The sequence below is a fragment of the Pezoporus flaviventris genome, unplaced genomic scaffold (genome assembly GCF_033815535.1).
Source record: "Pezoporus flaviventris isolate CSIRO_AGI_PZ_B2104156 unplaced genomic scaffold, CSIRO_AGI_Pfla_v1 ptg000035l, whole genome shotgun sequence".
NCBI lineage: Eukaryota > Metazoa > Chordata > Aves > Psittaciformes > Psittacidae > Pezoporus > Pezoporus flaviventris.
The window spans coordinates 1,343,949-1,360,928 of NW_026892583.1; the positions used below are offsets into that span (position 1 = coordinate 1,343,949).

The 16,980-nt window shown below is 38.2% G+C and overlaps 1 protein-coding gene across 1 annotated transcript in view; it reads left to right on the forward strand.

Moving 5' to 3' along the window:
• The window catches only part of TTC17 (tetratricopeptide repeat domain 17), a 60,699-nt gene that overhangs the window by 14,415 nt on the left and 29,304 nt on the right, over positions 1-16,980 (forward strand). The window contains exons 3-16 of the mRNA XM_061462098.1: positions 1,386-1,555; positions 2,552-2,663; positions 3,750-3,881; positions 4,394-4,503; positions 4,749-4,893; positions 5,193-5,332; positions 5,554-5,714; positions 6,026-6,138; positions 7,580-7,720; positions 7,859-7,974; positions 8,977-9,151; positions 10,214-10,291; positions 12,512-12,736; positions 14,913-15,099. Of these exons, the coding sequence (XP_061318082.1) occupies positions 1,386-1,555; positions 2,552-2,663; positions 3,750-3,881; positions 4,394-4,503; positions 4,749-4,893; positions 5,193-5,332; positions 5,554-5,714; positions 6,026-6,138; positions 7,580-7,720; positions 7,859-7,974; positions 8,977-9,151; positions 10,214-10,291; positions 12,512-12,736; positions 14,913-15,099 (2,005 nt within the window). The remainder of the gene's footprint in view (positions 1-1,385; positions 1,556-2,551; positions 2,664-3,749; positions 3,882-4,393; positions 4,504-4,748; positions 4,894-5,192; positions 5,333-5,553; positions 5,715-6,025; positions 6,139-7,579; positions 7,721-7,858; positions 7,975-8,976; positions 9,152-10,213; positions 10,292-12,511; positions 12,737-14,912; positions 15,100-16,980) is intronic.

Consider the following 16,980-nt stretch of genomic DNA (forward strand, 5'->3'; position numbering starts at 1 on the left):
TTCTGCTTCAGTGAAAGGATGAATAATTCTTTAGATCTCAAGAATTTTGTGCCTTAAGTTTGCTCAACAGGTTATTATTGTCCAGGTTATCAGTTGTACCATTCCTTGTTGTTATCCATAAATCCTAACATTTTTAAGTCAAGTCATTCAGGTAATGGATTCTGTTGCTGTATTCCAGAAGAGTACAGAGAAGGTCACTTGTTTTTCTTCAGGCCCATTTATTGTTGAAAAGGGGTCTGAGAACACCCTTCTGAAAAGGGCTTTAATGAGCTTCGAACTGGTAAAGTTTAAATATAGCATGGGCTGGGCAAGTGAACAGGTCACAGCCTTTCTTCTGCCCATGCACTCCTTTCTCTGTGTCAGCTTTGGTATTGTCAGATTGGCATAACTAGCTAACTGGGAAGTTAGATGAGCACCAGAGGTAGCTTTAGGTGAATGGGAGACGTGGAAGGGAGGAGAAAGAAGTAGGGCTCCCTATTATGTGATTGTATTCAGCCAGCCTTTCTCTTCGAGGTATGCTCATTTTTGTGGCAATGGGCATTTTAGCTGTGGATGGAACAAAAGTTACAAGCTTTTCAGGACATGGATTGTGGGCTTGGAAATTACTAGTCTACAATTTGTGGCATACAGATGACTTTCAGCAGAAGTTACTGTTGAGATCTGCAAGCTGCTACTATTTGTATATATCTCTGGTATTGCATAGTATTGTGTAATTATGGCTTTAATTAAAAGTGCAGATTTCTTTACATCACACACACAAATCCTGATGATATTTAATGAGTTTGCAATTTACAGACCTAGTGAGACTGAAATACAACTTACTGTGCTGTGACAGATCATTAGTCTGTTCACCGCTTTTGCTAATCAATACCTATGAGCTTTATGGGGCAACAGGTAGCTCCTAAGGCACATCATAAGCTAATCTATATAAATTAGTCTCAATTCTTGCATTAACCTGCCACCTCAGTTGTACTTAGCATGCTGAGTGATTAAGTTCATTTTGTTTGAAATCTCTATTATTTCCATGAGTTCTTAAACTGAAGAAGGGTCAGTTGAAAAGTTGACGTACTGTTAACAACTATTTCTTCCTTTTCTGAATGGTCTGCTATAAATTTGAAATGCTATTAGCCCTCTTTTTAGGTACAGCAGGAGAGATAATGTCCTGTTCAAGTTGTGTATCTCTAATGAAAGTATTTATATTCCATCTAAATCAAAAAATGTCCTACAGATGTTATAAAATACAGGAAAATATTCCCAAAATTTGCAGAGAGCTTTTAGATTTTCTTCAAATGGACTTTAAGGAAAAAGTCGCACTGTTGAACTCGTAGTACCTGTAGAGTTTGCTCTCATGTGTATACGTTCTTCTTTTTGTTTTATTCCTACAGAAACAGTTAGTTGCTCAAAAGATTCATATAGAGGAAAACGAGGACAGAGACACAGGGCTGGAACAAAGGCATAATAAAGAGGATCCGGACTGCATTAAAGCCAAGGTGCCCTTGGGGGACCTAGATCTTTACGATGGCACGTACATCACTTTAGAGAGCAAAGATATCCGGTAATAAGATGCTTATATTTCAAGTTTTTTACTGAACAAAAAAAAGGATCAACAAAACCTCTAAAAGCAAGTAAACAGAAAAATGCTATCACTGACTCTCCTTCAGATGACAGTTGTTTTATTTTGTGTTAGTGTGGAATGTAAGTGAAACAGCCTCTGCCACTGATTATGAAAGGGTGCAACACAGAAATGCTGTCTCCCGCTGTCTATGTTAGCCATGCCCTAGAACTTCTCAATTCTGTTCCCAGGCTCCCAGTCAGTTCTGTTCCTGTAACTCTGAACTGATACGACCAAACATGAATTAAACTGACATGCATCATGTAGAAGAGGGTTGAATTTGCCAGAGTGTGCTTTGGATGTTTTGAGCTAGAGACACGTCTTGTATTGGGAACTGGCTTGACTTCAATGTGAATGAAATGCTTTTGATTACCAAGCAGTTGAACCTTCTGGTCATATTTCATCCCTTGTGTTTAGCAAGTAAGGGATGCATGGACAGTCAGCTTGACATTCAGCTTCACTGGCAATTCATCTTCAGGGCTGACTGGTTTGGTTTCGTAGTTTTAATAATAACACAATCAGATGAGTACTTGAAGTGGGAAAAGATTAATTTTATCTGAAGATACCTTCATTTGGGCTTCTTGCTAATACTCAGGGTTTGTTTCGGTTGAAGAGACTTCTGCATGCGTTGCCATTTGCCTGGCAGATAGATCATTAATCATAGTAGTGATACACTAGATTTACACTGATATATTTTGGAGTTTATCCAAATGCTGATGTTCTGTCTAAAGCAGACAGAAATTTGTTTGCTTTATCCTATAGTGGTGACATTCTGATACAACTGAAATCTGGGAAGGCATCAGACATGGTCTGATGTGCTCAAAACCAGGGTTTTTGTAAGTCAAATCAGAGTATTGTGTCTCTCAACTGCAATACTGTCTCTTATGAACTTTAGCAGCATTTTAATATGAAGTGTACTCTGTTACGTTATGTCCTCAGCCCTGAAGACTATATAGACACAAAGTCACCAGTCCCTCCAGACCTGCAGCAGCCAGACTGTACAAAAGTTCTAGATCTTCCATACAGTATTCATGCTTTTCAGCACTTACGGGTAAGTGAGTAAATACAAGTATGGCTTTTTTTCCCCTATCATGAAGAGGAATAGAAAACTCTTTCTGGCAGTTCTCAGTGAAGGTTGAAAGATACTGTAATCTTTCAAGACAGTTTCAGACTTCTTTTGTGCCCTGCTTATAGGAAGACAGTTCCATCAGACCACAGGTCCCGATTCTTTGCCTTATTTTAGAGGGTGTTTTTAGGAAAATGAAGTCTTGTCTTTTCATAACACACATCTCACTAGTAAAATGGTAGCTTTCATTAGAAATACTTTGAACTTGTGAATTGTTTCAGTTGAAATTGGAGAGTGCGTGACAGGGTCATTAAACTATGAAAATTGAGGGTCAGAAAATTATTTGCAGGCTTGTGGGCAGCTCCTCACGTACTTGACTGTCTCTTTGGTGTCTGAATGTCAAGTTCTGACCTAGAAGGTGAGATAATTGTTCTTTACTAGTACGAAGTTCATATGCTTGAGAAAGGTTACAGTAGAAGTGTGGTGCATTAAAAAACCTGGTTTTGTCAACAGTATCATATGAGCAAATTTTCTAATGCAGATGCTGCTGTAGTGCTTATATCTCGGTACTTACTTTATTATAAGTCTTTTTATCTACAAATAAGGATTTTCTTACAGACTAAACAGGAACTAAGTATTTTAGCTTTGTCCCTGGGTCTGGATGTACTTTCAAAAGGAGCATGTTTGTTGTTGTGGAAGGAAGCAAGAGATGTAGGGATGCTTTCAGAGTGTGCCTGTAATCTGACAAACATGAGTTAAGTGCTTCAGTGATCATTACTGAAATCAATAGCTGCCAGATACACAGTGTTACCAGAAATAAATACTTCTATAGCATTCACAGGCAGAGGCTGCTTTTGGCTGCTTCTGGTATTTGCCTATCTATAATAATATGTATTATTCATGTGTCAAAGGTGGCATTATCCTATCAAGTCCCTAAGATCTTGATATGAAAGGCCAATAGGAATGTAAAGTACCCAAGCTCTACGTTTTCCTGGGGGTCATGCTCTTGTGTCTATTTCTCTGCTTTTAGCTGAAGTGTTAGCAAATACCTATATTCAATTTTTATTTTAGGGTGTCCAAGAAAGAGTTAATCTTTCCGCACCCTTGTTACCTAAAGAAGATCCAATCTTCACATACTTATCACGGAGACTGGGAAGAAGTATAGAGGAAATAGGTCATCGTATTTATGATGGGCTAATGAAGGTATGAAACTGTAATCTTACTGTATGCCCCAAAAGAGTTCTAGAAAGATACTGACTGTCATCTCTTTAATAACCATGTGTTCTGTGGTCTGGCAAACCACATTCATTGCTTTGTCAAGGTAATAAGTAAAAGCTTTTAAACAAAAATGTGTAAGCTTTTAAACCAAAACTTGAAGAACAAAGGGATAGTACTGAAATGTGTATGGTCTTTCCTGCAAGATACAGAAACCCTCACTCAGCGCCAGCTAAGCTGCTGCTGCTTGAACTACTGTCGCTTCATTTAATCTCATCTTGAATTTTACCTGTTTGAAAGGCAGGAGTTTCTTTACTACATTTATATGCCAGCTCATTCTTCCTGAACATTCACAACTATTGCCAAATGGCAGCTTTCCAAAGGAAACGGATAACTGAGAGCAGGTTTGGTGCTCAGCTTTCTATCCCATCGTAATTAAAGACCTGATTAACCTTTTAGTTCATGTCTTAGTACAGTTAACATGTTTCTCTTTACTGCAGAACTCTTCTTCCTGGGTACTTTATAATATGGCTTCTTTTTACTGGCGAATAAAGAATGAGCCATACCAAGTAGTAGAATGTGCCATGCGTGCTCTTCATTTTTCTTCAAGGTAAGAATTGCCATAAAGATTTATTTCAGATTGCTTTCCTGGTTATCCTAATTAGTTAAACAGGTTTTAGTTTCCTGAGGAATAAGCCATGTTACTTGTTCTTAGTCTTTATATGCTATGCTAGGTATATATGTAGTTTAGACATTTTTCTATCAAATTACATATTTAATATATGACTACTGAAGGAATGATTCTTAAACAGTTGGATCTGCTTTTAATATCTGTTTTTTCTTCTCTTCTTGTAGGCAAAATAAAGATATTGCACTGGTGAATTTGGCAAATATTCTGCACCGAGCTCATTTCTCTGCAGATGCAGCTATCGTGGTCCATGCAGCTCTGGATTACAGCGACTTCTTTACCAGCTATTACACTTTGGGAAATATATATGCAGTAAATACTATCTTTATTTTTCAAGATTTGTAGAAAACCAAATAATATTTAACCTATCTGTCTTGACTTATAAAGCTGTACTGTTTAACAGTGTCTTGTGTTTCACATGCATTTCATATCCCAGGGATATTCTCCTGCAGCCTTCCTTTAGTAGATACAGTGGTTTGAGTTTCAGAAATGACAGGCTGCTTGTTACCACAAATTAAAATCTTGAGTTAATGACTTTTTAAAAAATGGACTATTTTTAATGAAAGATCACCAGACAGTGGCTAATTCTTTCTGTCTCTCTCCTTCTTCAGATGCTTGGAGAGTACAACCACTCAGTCCTGTGTTATGATCATGCTCTACAAGCCAAACCAGGGTTTGAGCAAGCAGTAAAAAGGAAGCATGCTGTCCTATGTCAGCAAAAACTTGAGCAAAAACTGGAAGCCCAGCATAGGTAACTAAAGAAGCATCCTACTTGCAGTTCGTACAGTCTTACTTTTATTGTTCTATTGGAGCAGTTATTTACTTTCCAAATAGAATAATGATTTTCAACTGTATTTCTTTGTGCAATAAAATTATGCATAAGAATACTTTAAGAAATGTGCAACACTGTAGGAAAAGCTGATACTTTAAAAAGCCTTCAAAGTAAATCTTTTCTGCTGTTGAACTTTTAAGATCACTTCAGCGAACATTAAATGAATTGAAGGAATATCAGAAGCAGCATGACCATTACCTTAGGCAACAAGATGTCTTGGACAAGTACAAGCTTATCCAGGAGGAACAAATCTTGAGGAACATCATTCACGAGACACAGATGGCAAAAGAAGCTCAGTTAGGTACAGCTTTTTAGAGTTCATGCTCATTATAGCAATGAAGAACTGCATGTATTCAGATTAATGTCAGGACATAACTTCTGTATATATATAGATGGCCCTGAGTGGCTGTTGTGTTTTGCTTATTAAAATGAGGGATTGCAATATGTTCATGAACATGTTCTTGCATCTTTCTAAGAATATGGAATTTCTTCTTTGCTGATTAAATAAATAAAAAGGGTTGACCAAACTGGGGCTGGAGGGGTTGACTGTTTGCTGTGTTTGTCTCCTCAGAAAGCTCACTTTTGTAGTAGACATTGTGTTGTGCTCTGCAGGGAACCATCAGATCTGTAGACTGGGCAGTCAGCAGCATAGCTTGCACTGCCAGTGGGACCAGCCTGTTCGTTATCACCGTGGGGACATTTTTGAGAATGTGGAATATGTACAGGTTTGTCTGTGAATTGATACCACTGCTCTAAGTTGCATCTCATTTGCCTTGTTAGCAAAATATTCCCTCTTTGTTTTGAGGCTTGACAAAGGGGGTACTTTTTGAGTGTGGTAATTGGAGTGAGAAATCATTCAGTCTCTTTTCCAGACTGAAGCATTTAGTGCTAGTTTTTGCTGGTAATACAAGCTGAGATCATCCGTGAATTATAGGAACTTAGAGGTTTTACTGTGTAAGACTTTGTTTAACTTGGAGAACTATTAGAATTATTTGAGTTTTTAAAGATTATTTTAGTCCAAAGTCTTAGTTTCCTATGAGTTATCAACCACCTCTATATTGACTCCTTTGCTTTTTCAACCTGCGTAGAATAACCAGATTATTTCCTTATAGTAAGTATAGCTTTCTCTTACATAAACATACTGCAAGAACAAAACATGTTTAATTTTCTGGTTTAGTTTCCTTCAGAGAGGCCAGGAAAAAGCAGTAGGCAGCTAATGTTAAAGAAGAGGCAAAGGTTTTCTAAGGAGTGAGTTTTCTGATGTTCGTGTGCTATATGGAACAAGAATTACTCATTAGTAGAAAGGGTATTCCAACATAACAGCTTAGAATTGTGCTTAAAATATTGTAGCAATCTCTGTCTCCACAGCCTTAAAATGGATCAGGGTTTCTTTAGTTTAACACACTGTTGTATGACTCAAGCTATGCAACTTTTGCATGCTCTTTCCAGTTCAGTCTTTTTTCTTACCAGGAGCACAAAACCGCCTTAAGCAATTAGCAAGTGGAGGAGCAGAGCTCAATGGTGTTGAATCTAGTGAGCCCAAAAATAAGGTGTTAGACTGGGTTTGTGAGTATTTGCTGATTGTATACCTTGAATTAAACAGTGCACCAAGGAAAAACTAATAGAGGAATATTGAGAAGTTTCGGAAGCAAGGTGTGCACCGATACTGAAAATCTGGAACGATAGCCACCCAAGCAACACTGCTGCTGTGTTAGGACTCCAATTAAAGATTGTGGTTTCATGTATTTTGTAATGTGGGATATGTTCTGGAGTTTCCACTTAACTAGTTCAGGAAACAGCCCTAATTATCAAGATAATTTTGCAAGTCATCAGCCTTAGTAACCCTGACTTGCACTAGAGCTATGCAGTCTAGATAAGTAGGTTTTGGTTGTGGTCTATTAGAAGTGTTTGCTTGGTACCTGTTAGCATTTTTTGTTGATTTGCACTTTTGTTTTCATTGTTAACCTATTTACAATATAAATATTACTTTTCACTTGTGAGTGGATCAGGAGGCTTAAATTTCCTGTTGTTTGTTTTTTCCTGCTACCCAAATTTCAGCTCATCAGTGAGGCTTAACCACACAAATGGCAGGGAAAAATAATGTGCAGCAATTCAGCCAGTAATATATCATCTCTTTATTAAGTACTGGTTTTCTGTTGTTTCTAGTTTGGTGAAGACTCTTCAACTTCTAGTATGACATCTGTGAACTTGGATCTTCATGCAAACCAAAGCGACCACAGCCAGTCACTGCAGTCTTCCCCTGTTGCTCGCTCGATTGTTTCAGTGTGGAGTGTAGAATCCAATAGAGTGAGTGAAGAGCATAAGCTTTGCCCTTTTAAAGAGGAATTGTGAAAGAGTGAATCCTTCCTTGTTTATGTGAAAGAAGTTAATTAGAATATTAAAAATGTTGAGAAATTAATAAGAAATAATTCCTTTCCCCATTAGGACAAACAGCATATTCTGTGGCCTCAACGATCAGAGTGCATGAAATCTTTCCCCAAAATTCCTGATCCAGAAGAGCTCCCAACTTACTTCTTGCCCCCAGAAAACAGGGGATTCAGGCAAGTGTTGATTACTAAAAGTTATAGTGGTAAATTTGCACGCTGATGTCTCAGTATTTTCTTTCTGGAGAGGATGGATGCAGTTAGTAACCAGTAGCACAGATGTGTTCACACCTTCTTTTCTGCCCGTTCCACAGGAGGAGGGTGTTTTTCTTTATTGTTGTCTTAGCTGTAACTGTAGCAGATCCAATTTCTTGGTGATTCTTCCCTGACTGTTAGTACAGGGTGAATGCATGAAATACCTACAGTATTGCTAAAGGAATTAGGATTTGTACGAGTCTGAATGTCTTGTAGAGTATATTTAAGTTAAAAAGAACTTGAGAGAGAAAATGAGGTATCTATTTAATAACTACAGTTAGCTGTTGTACACTGCATGCATCCTTTTAGCTTTAGTTATGATAACAGAAAATTACAAAGACCAGAAAAATACCAAAAAGGATTAGGAGTTGAAAGCCCTGGCTTTTATTCCTTTGGGGCAGAGGTAACAAACCATCTTAATTGTGGAATAGTCAGTAATATTCATTATTACATAGGATAAAAATAAGTGTGTCTCCATTGCAATAGCTACTTTACATAGATCAATGCAATTTTATACTATTGTACTCAGTGTTATCATAGTGATAGTAAGGAAGCTTTCTTCTCATAGTGGGTTTAATTCTAGTACTGAGTATGTCTTAAAGCAAAGGTTCCCATCCACTTATCTATTTAATCACTGTATGAAGTTTAGGACTATTATTATAATGAGAAAACCTTCTGTGTCTTATTTCTGCTGCATTGTCCAGTATTTGCATGTATTCTGTGCTTAAAAATAGAAAGTAAAGACCTTATTTATGAATGACTTTTCAAGGAAAGGGTGGTGCTTGAACTCGCCTGGTTTGCAGCTCATGTCTCGTGGCAGTCTACAGTAGGAGGCTTGTCAGTTGATATAGCTGATTCTTACATGTATAGATCAGCGACGTGCAGAACATGGTATTGATTTCTCTTGGTTCTCCTTACTGCTAGAGTCCAGCCAGTCCTGAGTATCCTGAGAGATACTGTTGGGCATGGGGAAACCCAGGCACCAGACTGTTCTTCCATTACTGATGCTCGTAACAATGAATCTCTAAACATACTGCTCAAGGAGCTAGACAGTAATCTAGATTTGAAATTCAAGATGCCGGATGATCAAGCAAGACAAGTAAGAGATGTTTTCTTTTTGGGTCTTTTCTTTATTGCCTTAAAAATCTTACTCTGAGCATGAAAGATTCTGATATTTAAAACATTGCTTGATATCACAAGCCAATTGGTACTTCCAAAAAAGGAGAACAAGTACTTTCTGTAAAGCTGGAGAAAGGGAAAACTTGGCATTCAGAATGTACATCAGGGACTGTAGTGATAGGACAAGAGGTAATGGGTTCAAACTTAAAACAGGGGAAATTCAGGTTAGATATAAGGAAGAAGTTCTTTACTGTGAGGGTGGTGAGGCACTGGAACAGCTTGGCCAAAGAAGTGGTAAATGCTCCATCCCTGGCAGTGTTCAAGGTCAGATTGAATGGAGTCTTGTGTGACATGGTCTAGTGTGGGGCGTCCCTGCCCATGGCAAGGGGTTGGAACTGGATGATCTTACGGTCCTTTCCAACCCAAACCATTCTGTGGTTCTATGATTTCTTTCAAATGCTAACCAAAAGCACACAGAATAGAAAATGTGATTTACTATTTGAAATTCCTGCTTTCTTTTAAAACTTCTAACAGTCACTTCACATGATTCATCTTCTTTGGTTTCCAGTAACTACTGTATTCTACCGAGTTGGTAACTATAGGCTGAGATCATAGAATCATAGAATAGTTTGGGTTGGAAAGGACCTTAAGATCATCCAGTTCCAACCCCCCTGCCATGGGCAGGGACACCTCACACTAAACCATGGCACCCAAGGCCTCGTCCAGCCTGGTCTTGACCACTGCCAGCGATGCAGCATTCACAACCTCCCTGGGCAACCTATTCCAGTGCCTCACCACCCTAACAGGAAAGAATTTCCTCCTTATATCCAGTCTAAGATCAATCCTTCACGTTGCTTTCTGGAGATTGGCTGCTTTAATCATTATATGTTGTCATCATCTGTTTAAAACAATATTTTTTAAGGTTCCCCCCCCCCCCCCTTATTAAAGAGAAGACGTAGGGAAGTGAGACTTGAATGACTGATGTAGATATATCATGTAAAATTCATTCAGCTGTTTAAAAACATAAATCTTTGTTGTCCAGGTTTTGCATTCTCGTATCAACAATCAGACTATTTCACAGGCGAAGATAGGAGCATTTCTAGATCATGCCATGAAGAAGGTATGTAAAAAACTGTAGCATGAGATAAATTCACAGTTCTTACTTGAGGCTGTTTTTAGAAGTCAGTGATGTGCAAGAAAGAAGCTTATTTGCTGCCAGTAACTGAAATAAAACTAACTTAAAAATCCATATTTACAAGTAAAGCACAAACACATAGAGAAATAGCCATTTAATTCAGCTTAATGTGCAGCAAACTGCCCTGTAGTTACTTGTTCTTCTTGTGACTGCGGGACATGGAGCAGCAATACATAAGCTGTTTGCAGCTGTTTGCTTAACCGAGAGAAATAGCTTGGAACTACGCCTCCATCTTTGCCCCTCCCTACATGCCTGCCTTTTGCTGTTCCTTCTCCTTCCCACTACCCTACCTTCCCCTCTTCCCCCCTCCAAAGAATCCAGCTATCTGTCAATCTTCTGTCAGGATAATTAGCACTGTGGGGCAAAGATTGTACATCCGTATCGCACCCTGTGGAATGCCACCTCCATCATGCGTGGGGCCTTTGAGAATCATCACAAGTAAATGACAGGAAGCATTGAGATGGAGGCTGACTCTTTTTGATGTGTCAAGCTGATACTTCTCAAATTAACTCTCTTGTACAAGTCGTGTCAAGGCGGTGTATGTATGTATTGTTTTTAGTCTAAAATCAGTACCATTTACTATGTGCACCTGTCCTACCCAGAAGAAGAACTAATAGTAGGAGTTGATTCCTATTATTATGCTGTTCAGAACACTCCTGTACATGTCTAATGTCTTACTGTTGCTGTGCATAGGTATTTTGGTTTTATCTCTAGTAGTCTGTTGCCTTCATGTTGAAGTCTGAACTTCCTGGTCATTTAGATGCTGATGTAAGAACAGTGTTGTGTCATGCCTGTTCTGCTAATGATAAACTTTCTAGAGCAGGAGTGCCACAGTTGCTATCTTTGTATTGGGAAAGACAAAGTGCTAATAACTTGCTGAGAACTTAGTTAAACAAAGGTCATTGAGATCTGAAGTGTAATCAGTGAGGAGTGTAATTCAGTGTGGAGTTTGGCATGAGTAACATGCAAGTAATATTATGTAAATGCATTGCAAAATAGGGGGGATAAATACTCTTAGACTTATAGATTATGTAAGGTGCTCAGAACAAAGAGATAATACATCCAATTGATTTCTTCCAGTTCATCTTGAACCATAGGTAGAATCTTTCTGTATGAGGCTGGTTTTAAAATCTGGAAGAAAATCTTTGTGCTGGTTAACCTTTTCAGCACAGTATTACTATAATGGCAGCTCTATTGGCTTAACACAATACTGCTGTAAAGATCCTTATCTGTTTCACTTTAATCCTAGCTGCACATTTCCTCCTCATGCCTTTGGGCTTTAGACACGTAGGTTAGATTGGACTTTAATTCCTGTCGTCACGCTCATCTTCAAACTGTGTAGAATTGGGTAACATGGAATGGTGGAAGTATTAAAACTAAAATGTAAATGTTTCTAAACCATTTCAAACTGCTCATTCTGAAAGTGGATGTTTTACACTGCTCTGTCCAGTTGTCAGTGTGTTAAAGTTTCCTATTTTCTCCTCTAGGATGAGTGGTTGTTCATTCTATTATAGGTGAAAGAAGGGGAAGGAACATTCAAGGTCTATTTGAGACTTCTTCCATTCTTCCATGTGCCCTTACTTCTTGCTTGCTATTTTATAATCTTTAAACAGTATCTAGTGTGTGTCACTTGTCAACTTTCAGAAGACAAATTGATACCTAAATCTAAGAAACCCACCAGCTCTGAAACCTTAAATTGACAAGAAACCTCAATGTTGGATATAGCCCTGGAAGCACATCTAACTGCAATTTAAAAGCTGCCTGCCCTTCAAATTGTAACATTTATACCTAGGTCAGTATTAATGTAATTTTAAGACAAAGTGGCTCACAAATGTTGCTTCCTGAAGCAAGCTAACTTATCACTTGTATATTTTAAGGGATTTTGTGGTCACAGTATAAGGCAGTCGTATGAGGAGAGTGTGAGCAACAGCTGCTACTAAATTACAGTTCAGACTGTAAATCACATAAATTTGAGTAGAGCAGATTGAATAATCTGCTAGCAATCACAACAAAGGGTAATTTGTCTCTAGTTAATAGGGTAGTATGCAATGGTGAGGTTTGTTTCTTACCAAAGAGCAGGCAATTATGTCTTCCTTGAACACCTCTTTGCAGGTGTTTTCATTCTTCTCTCTGACTCTCCTATAGCTGGAAGGTCCTCTATGGCTTGTGCTTAATGAAGCTGGATTGTACTGGCGTGCAGTTGGAAATGGCACCTTTGCTATCACCTGTTTGCAAAAAGCATTTAATTTGGCTCCACATGAGTATCAGGACATCCCTCTCGTCAATCTTGCTAACCTCTTGATTCATTATGGTCTTCATTTGGATGCTAGCAGGCTCCTGTTGAGGGCTTTGGCCATCAATGCCTCTGAGGTAAGATGATAGTTTTTTGTGTTCATTCAGCAGTGTATGTCTTTTCCTTCATTATACTCTTAAGTACGTGTTACTTACTTGTGCTTACTTAGCTGTACATACAGTTCAAATTCCAGGTTGTGATTTGCAACAGATCCTTGATTGTACTGGAGGTGATGCTGGTTGCTGAGAACATGAACATCTAGAGCAGAAGTTCTTCTAAACTAGATGACAGATGTTTTATTTCCCAAACCTATATTATCAGCAGTGCTTCTAAGGAATCTAATCCTAGTGTTTTGGCAGCACTTTCTTCTAAAACAGAGATCTGTAATGCTGTCGGTATTGTGTCTTGATTTTTAAAAGCTTGAAGTAGCACATATGTTACCAAGGTCTGTGGCTGTAGAGGCATCTTTCTATGCCACTTGGCTTTTATCTGTACTCTTTTATGTATCCTTAGATTTTGTCTATATATACCTAGGGGAAAGGCTGTGTTCTAGTTGTTGGGTGACTTTACTTTCAACCACAGATTCAAACCAGGTTTTTGTACCTCTGAATGTTAATATTATAAACATTCAGTAGGGTGTTACCTATGACACACAGAAAGTTTCTATATAAACTGTTTAAACTACTGGGCTGGCCAGAACAGTTATGACAAGGAAAGGGAAGGAGGGTTGGCAGGAGACACCTTTTCTCTAACGAGTACTTTTTGGTGTTACATTTGAGATGCTTCACTAAGAAGTTCATGTGACATTTTCCCTCTGCTTCTACCTCTGTAGTTAGATAAGCAGAGAGCCGAAACCTGCTGGGCCACCAGTCACATAAAAAAGCTAAAAACAGAATAAGGCTTTTCAGTGTAGCATTCAAAAACAGTTTTGCAGTTGTTGGAAAGGAATCTAGCCCATTTGGGTGGCAGGTAAGAGTGCAGAAAGGAACTGTAGAAAGAACCATACTTGAATGATGTGCCTTAAGAAGAACACTTGAAAACGCAGCCTTGGAGGGGAGGAGCTGAAGGATCCTGTGGACCTTGCTGTATAAATAGGACTTTTCAGAAATATTGGCAAGTCCTACCTTGTTATAATAATGCCTGCTCCTAGGTTTTCAGGCATTTTCAGTCGTGTAGTACCTATAGTATCAAAAAACGTAGCAGGAGAATTTGTACTTAAATAGTATTTCCTGGAGTATAATGGAAAGTAAATACAAATAAAAGTGAATTATAGCTACAGGGAGTGAAGGATGTGCTACATCAGCAAAAGCTTGTGCCTTTTTCTGATTGGCATTTAATAATACGAGCTAAGAGGAGCTGGAAAAATCCTGTGCTGCTGATCAGTCTCCACGCATTCAGATAATGAATGTAAAATTATTGCAGTGGAAAAAAATGATTTCTAAATTACAATATTACAGTCATTATTCTAGCATTATGCTGTTAATTGCAGCAAATTGCTTTCTCTAAGCGAAAGTCTTTTCAGTTAACAAACAGAATGTAATGCTTTACTCTGTGCCTGTATTTAAGCGCTAATTCAATTCTGCCCAGTGAAAAAGGTGTTTAATTTGGTCTTTGTAAAATTTGGTCTTTGTAAAAAATACCTATTTTAGGGAGACTGGCTGAAAGCAGTGGACAAAAATATTAAGTTTTATAAAGAATTAAAAGTAAACATAAATGTATACTCCTAGACTAGTGTGACATTGGTGTTTTCAGTAACCAAGTTCTGCTCAAGTAAATCCTGAGCACTCATGATGAATGCAATGCATCTGTCCTGCTAGACAGTAGTAATACTTTTATGGATTTGCTGACTCTTAATCATTCTAGAATGTCTTCAAGCATTTCAGTTTAATTCTTTGCTACTCTGTGCAATAAGCACTGTGTTCGTGATGGGTTATAAGTAAGTATTTAATGCTTCATTTCAGCTTGTGTGTATTTAACAGCTGCTTTTCATTGTAGGATGATGGAATCCTGAACACAACCTTATGTCAAAACAGCTTTTGTTTAGCACCAATGCATCAAGCTGTTAGTTCTCCATTCTAAGAATAGGCAGTCCCTGTTTTAGAAGTTTTCTAAATTCTATCCAGACAAATTCGGGAGGGTGTGGATTGACAGGGGTTTTCCTAGTTGGCTTCAATTTTAAACAGTGAACGTACTTATGCTGGGGTATGTTCTATGATTCTATGATTCTATTCTATGTTACTTTTCTCTTCGCAGCCGCTGACATTTTTGAGCCTAGGAAATGCATATCTGGCTCTGAACAACATCAGTGGAGCCCTTCAGGCCTTCAGACATGCGTTGGATTTGACGACCAAATGCTTGGAGTGTGAAAGCAGCCTGAAGATGATCCGCTGTCTGCAGTTCTATCCCTTTCTGTACAACATCACCTCTTCTATGTGCAGTGGTAAGCAACTGCTGAAAGATGGACCACAAGTGAAATAGTGTCTGTTTGCCTTGGGTGTTGCACCTGAGATTCATGATGACTTTTTTTTTCCAAGGGTCCTCCCTTTATAGTGCTTTCTCCCTGTAAGGGCCAAGGTTGAGGCACTGCTTTTAATGGAAAAGTTACAGTCCACTAAGAAGTGTTTGGGAATAACCTCTTAAATATTTAGAGGGCTACCACTGAGTGCAAATAACTTCCTGAGTGTGTCAGTAATACCTTAACAGCCTCACCAATATCTCTTACTGGTAAATGGGTAATGCTGGATTCATTTATGGTATTTATGGAAGTGCACAGCTGCTGCTGCTAGGCTACTCAACAGACCCTTTGTACATCCCTTCAAACTTTACAGCCAGACAGATGTGATTTCTTAAAGCTGAAGAATGTGGTAAATAGCAGTTTTGTTTTAATTCATATCCTTTCAGTGTGTTCAGTACTTCGGATGTCATTTTCTAGTGTTCAGTCTTTACAGAACAGGCTGTGTTCTGCCAATGTAATTTTGTTTATATGGGGTATGTGGTCACTGCTCTTAACCTTCCAAATATTTGAGATAGAACGCTTTATTGTCCTTACTGGCTACTTTTGTTAAAAAAAAACCTATCAGTACTATGTTTTGGAGATGGATTCTTTTGTTTCAGTCAGTCCCACTGAATATTTCAAGTACTTGGTCTGTACATGCATATGGCTAAAACGCTGCTCATGAGCAGTCTTGAAGGACCTTATGAATGTACTTGACGATCCCTTCTCTAAAATTGTTACTAAGGTATCTCTCCGTATAATCTTGTTTGTAAATTCAAACCTTATATGGGAGAAATGCTCTTGATTTTCAGTAGTGCTAGAACTTCCTCTGAATTACTGGTTTTTAATTCCCTCTCCAGTGGAAAGACATGGGGAAATGTCTGATTTAGCATCTAGAATTAAACTTTCTAAACAGGTGAGAGGCCATTGTATCTCCTGGTACAATATGGATGATGCCATTGTAGGTGAAATTCCAGGACTCTGCCATTAGAATAATGCTGTCTTTTATGGTCTTATCTATTTTTGCTGTGATTCACAGCACATCAGTTGTGCAGAGAAATTAATGCTGTTTGGCTAACTGCAACACGTCAAGTGGTATACTATGGGCCAGCTGATGGGTCTGTTACTGACTTGTATCATGGTAACACACTGGTACCTTTCATTGAATCTCTTTAATGTTGCATTGCCCTTCTTCTAGAACTCCTGCCATACTGTAAGCAGTAGTGAAACCTGCACCTTTCATCACGAGACACTTCCACTGTTCTGGAAATAAAATTCAGTGTTTGTTTGCTTTTTATTAAGATCTTCTTTTAAATATGGCTGTAACTTGCAAGGTTAAAGTTGATCCAATCAAACCTTAATGACAGCCACTCTATTTTGAAGTTAAGCAGAAAGTAACTTAAAATTATATTGACAGGACTGAGACGGCAATGAGCAATGGCTCTGTTTGAACTCCAGAATGATCTTTTACATCTTTCTTTTCTTCTGTATGCTTTTCTTCCTTAAACTTGCCATATTACTTAAAAATACACTGCTCTAGTTTGGCTAAGTCTTGGCTGCTGTTTGCACTGATTCCTGATCCAGGGTATTCATTCTGAGGTCAACTATTACTGTATATATATATATATATATATATATATATACTGTATACTGTGTGTGTGTATATATATATATATATAATGTATACTTTAGGAAGTTTGAGGAAGAACCTGTATCAAAAGTCCTTCTTTCCTTTCTTGCTCACTTGGCCACAGGTTAACAAAGTGAGCATGAGTGTGTTCATCTGGTACATTGGAATTGGTTTTGATAGTTAAGGAACTTGTGAGG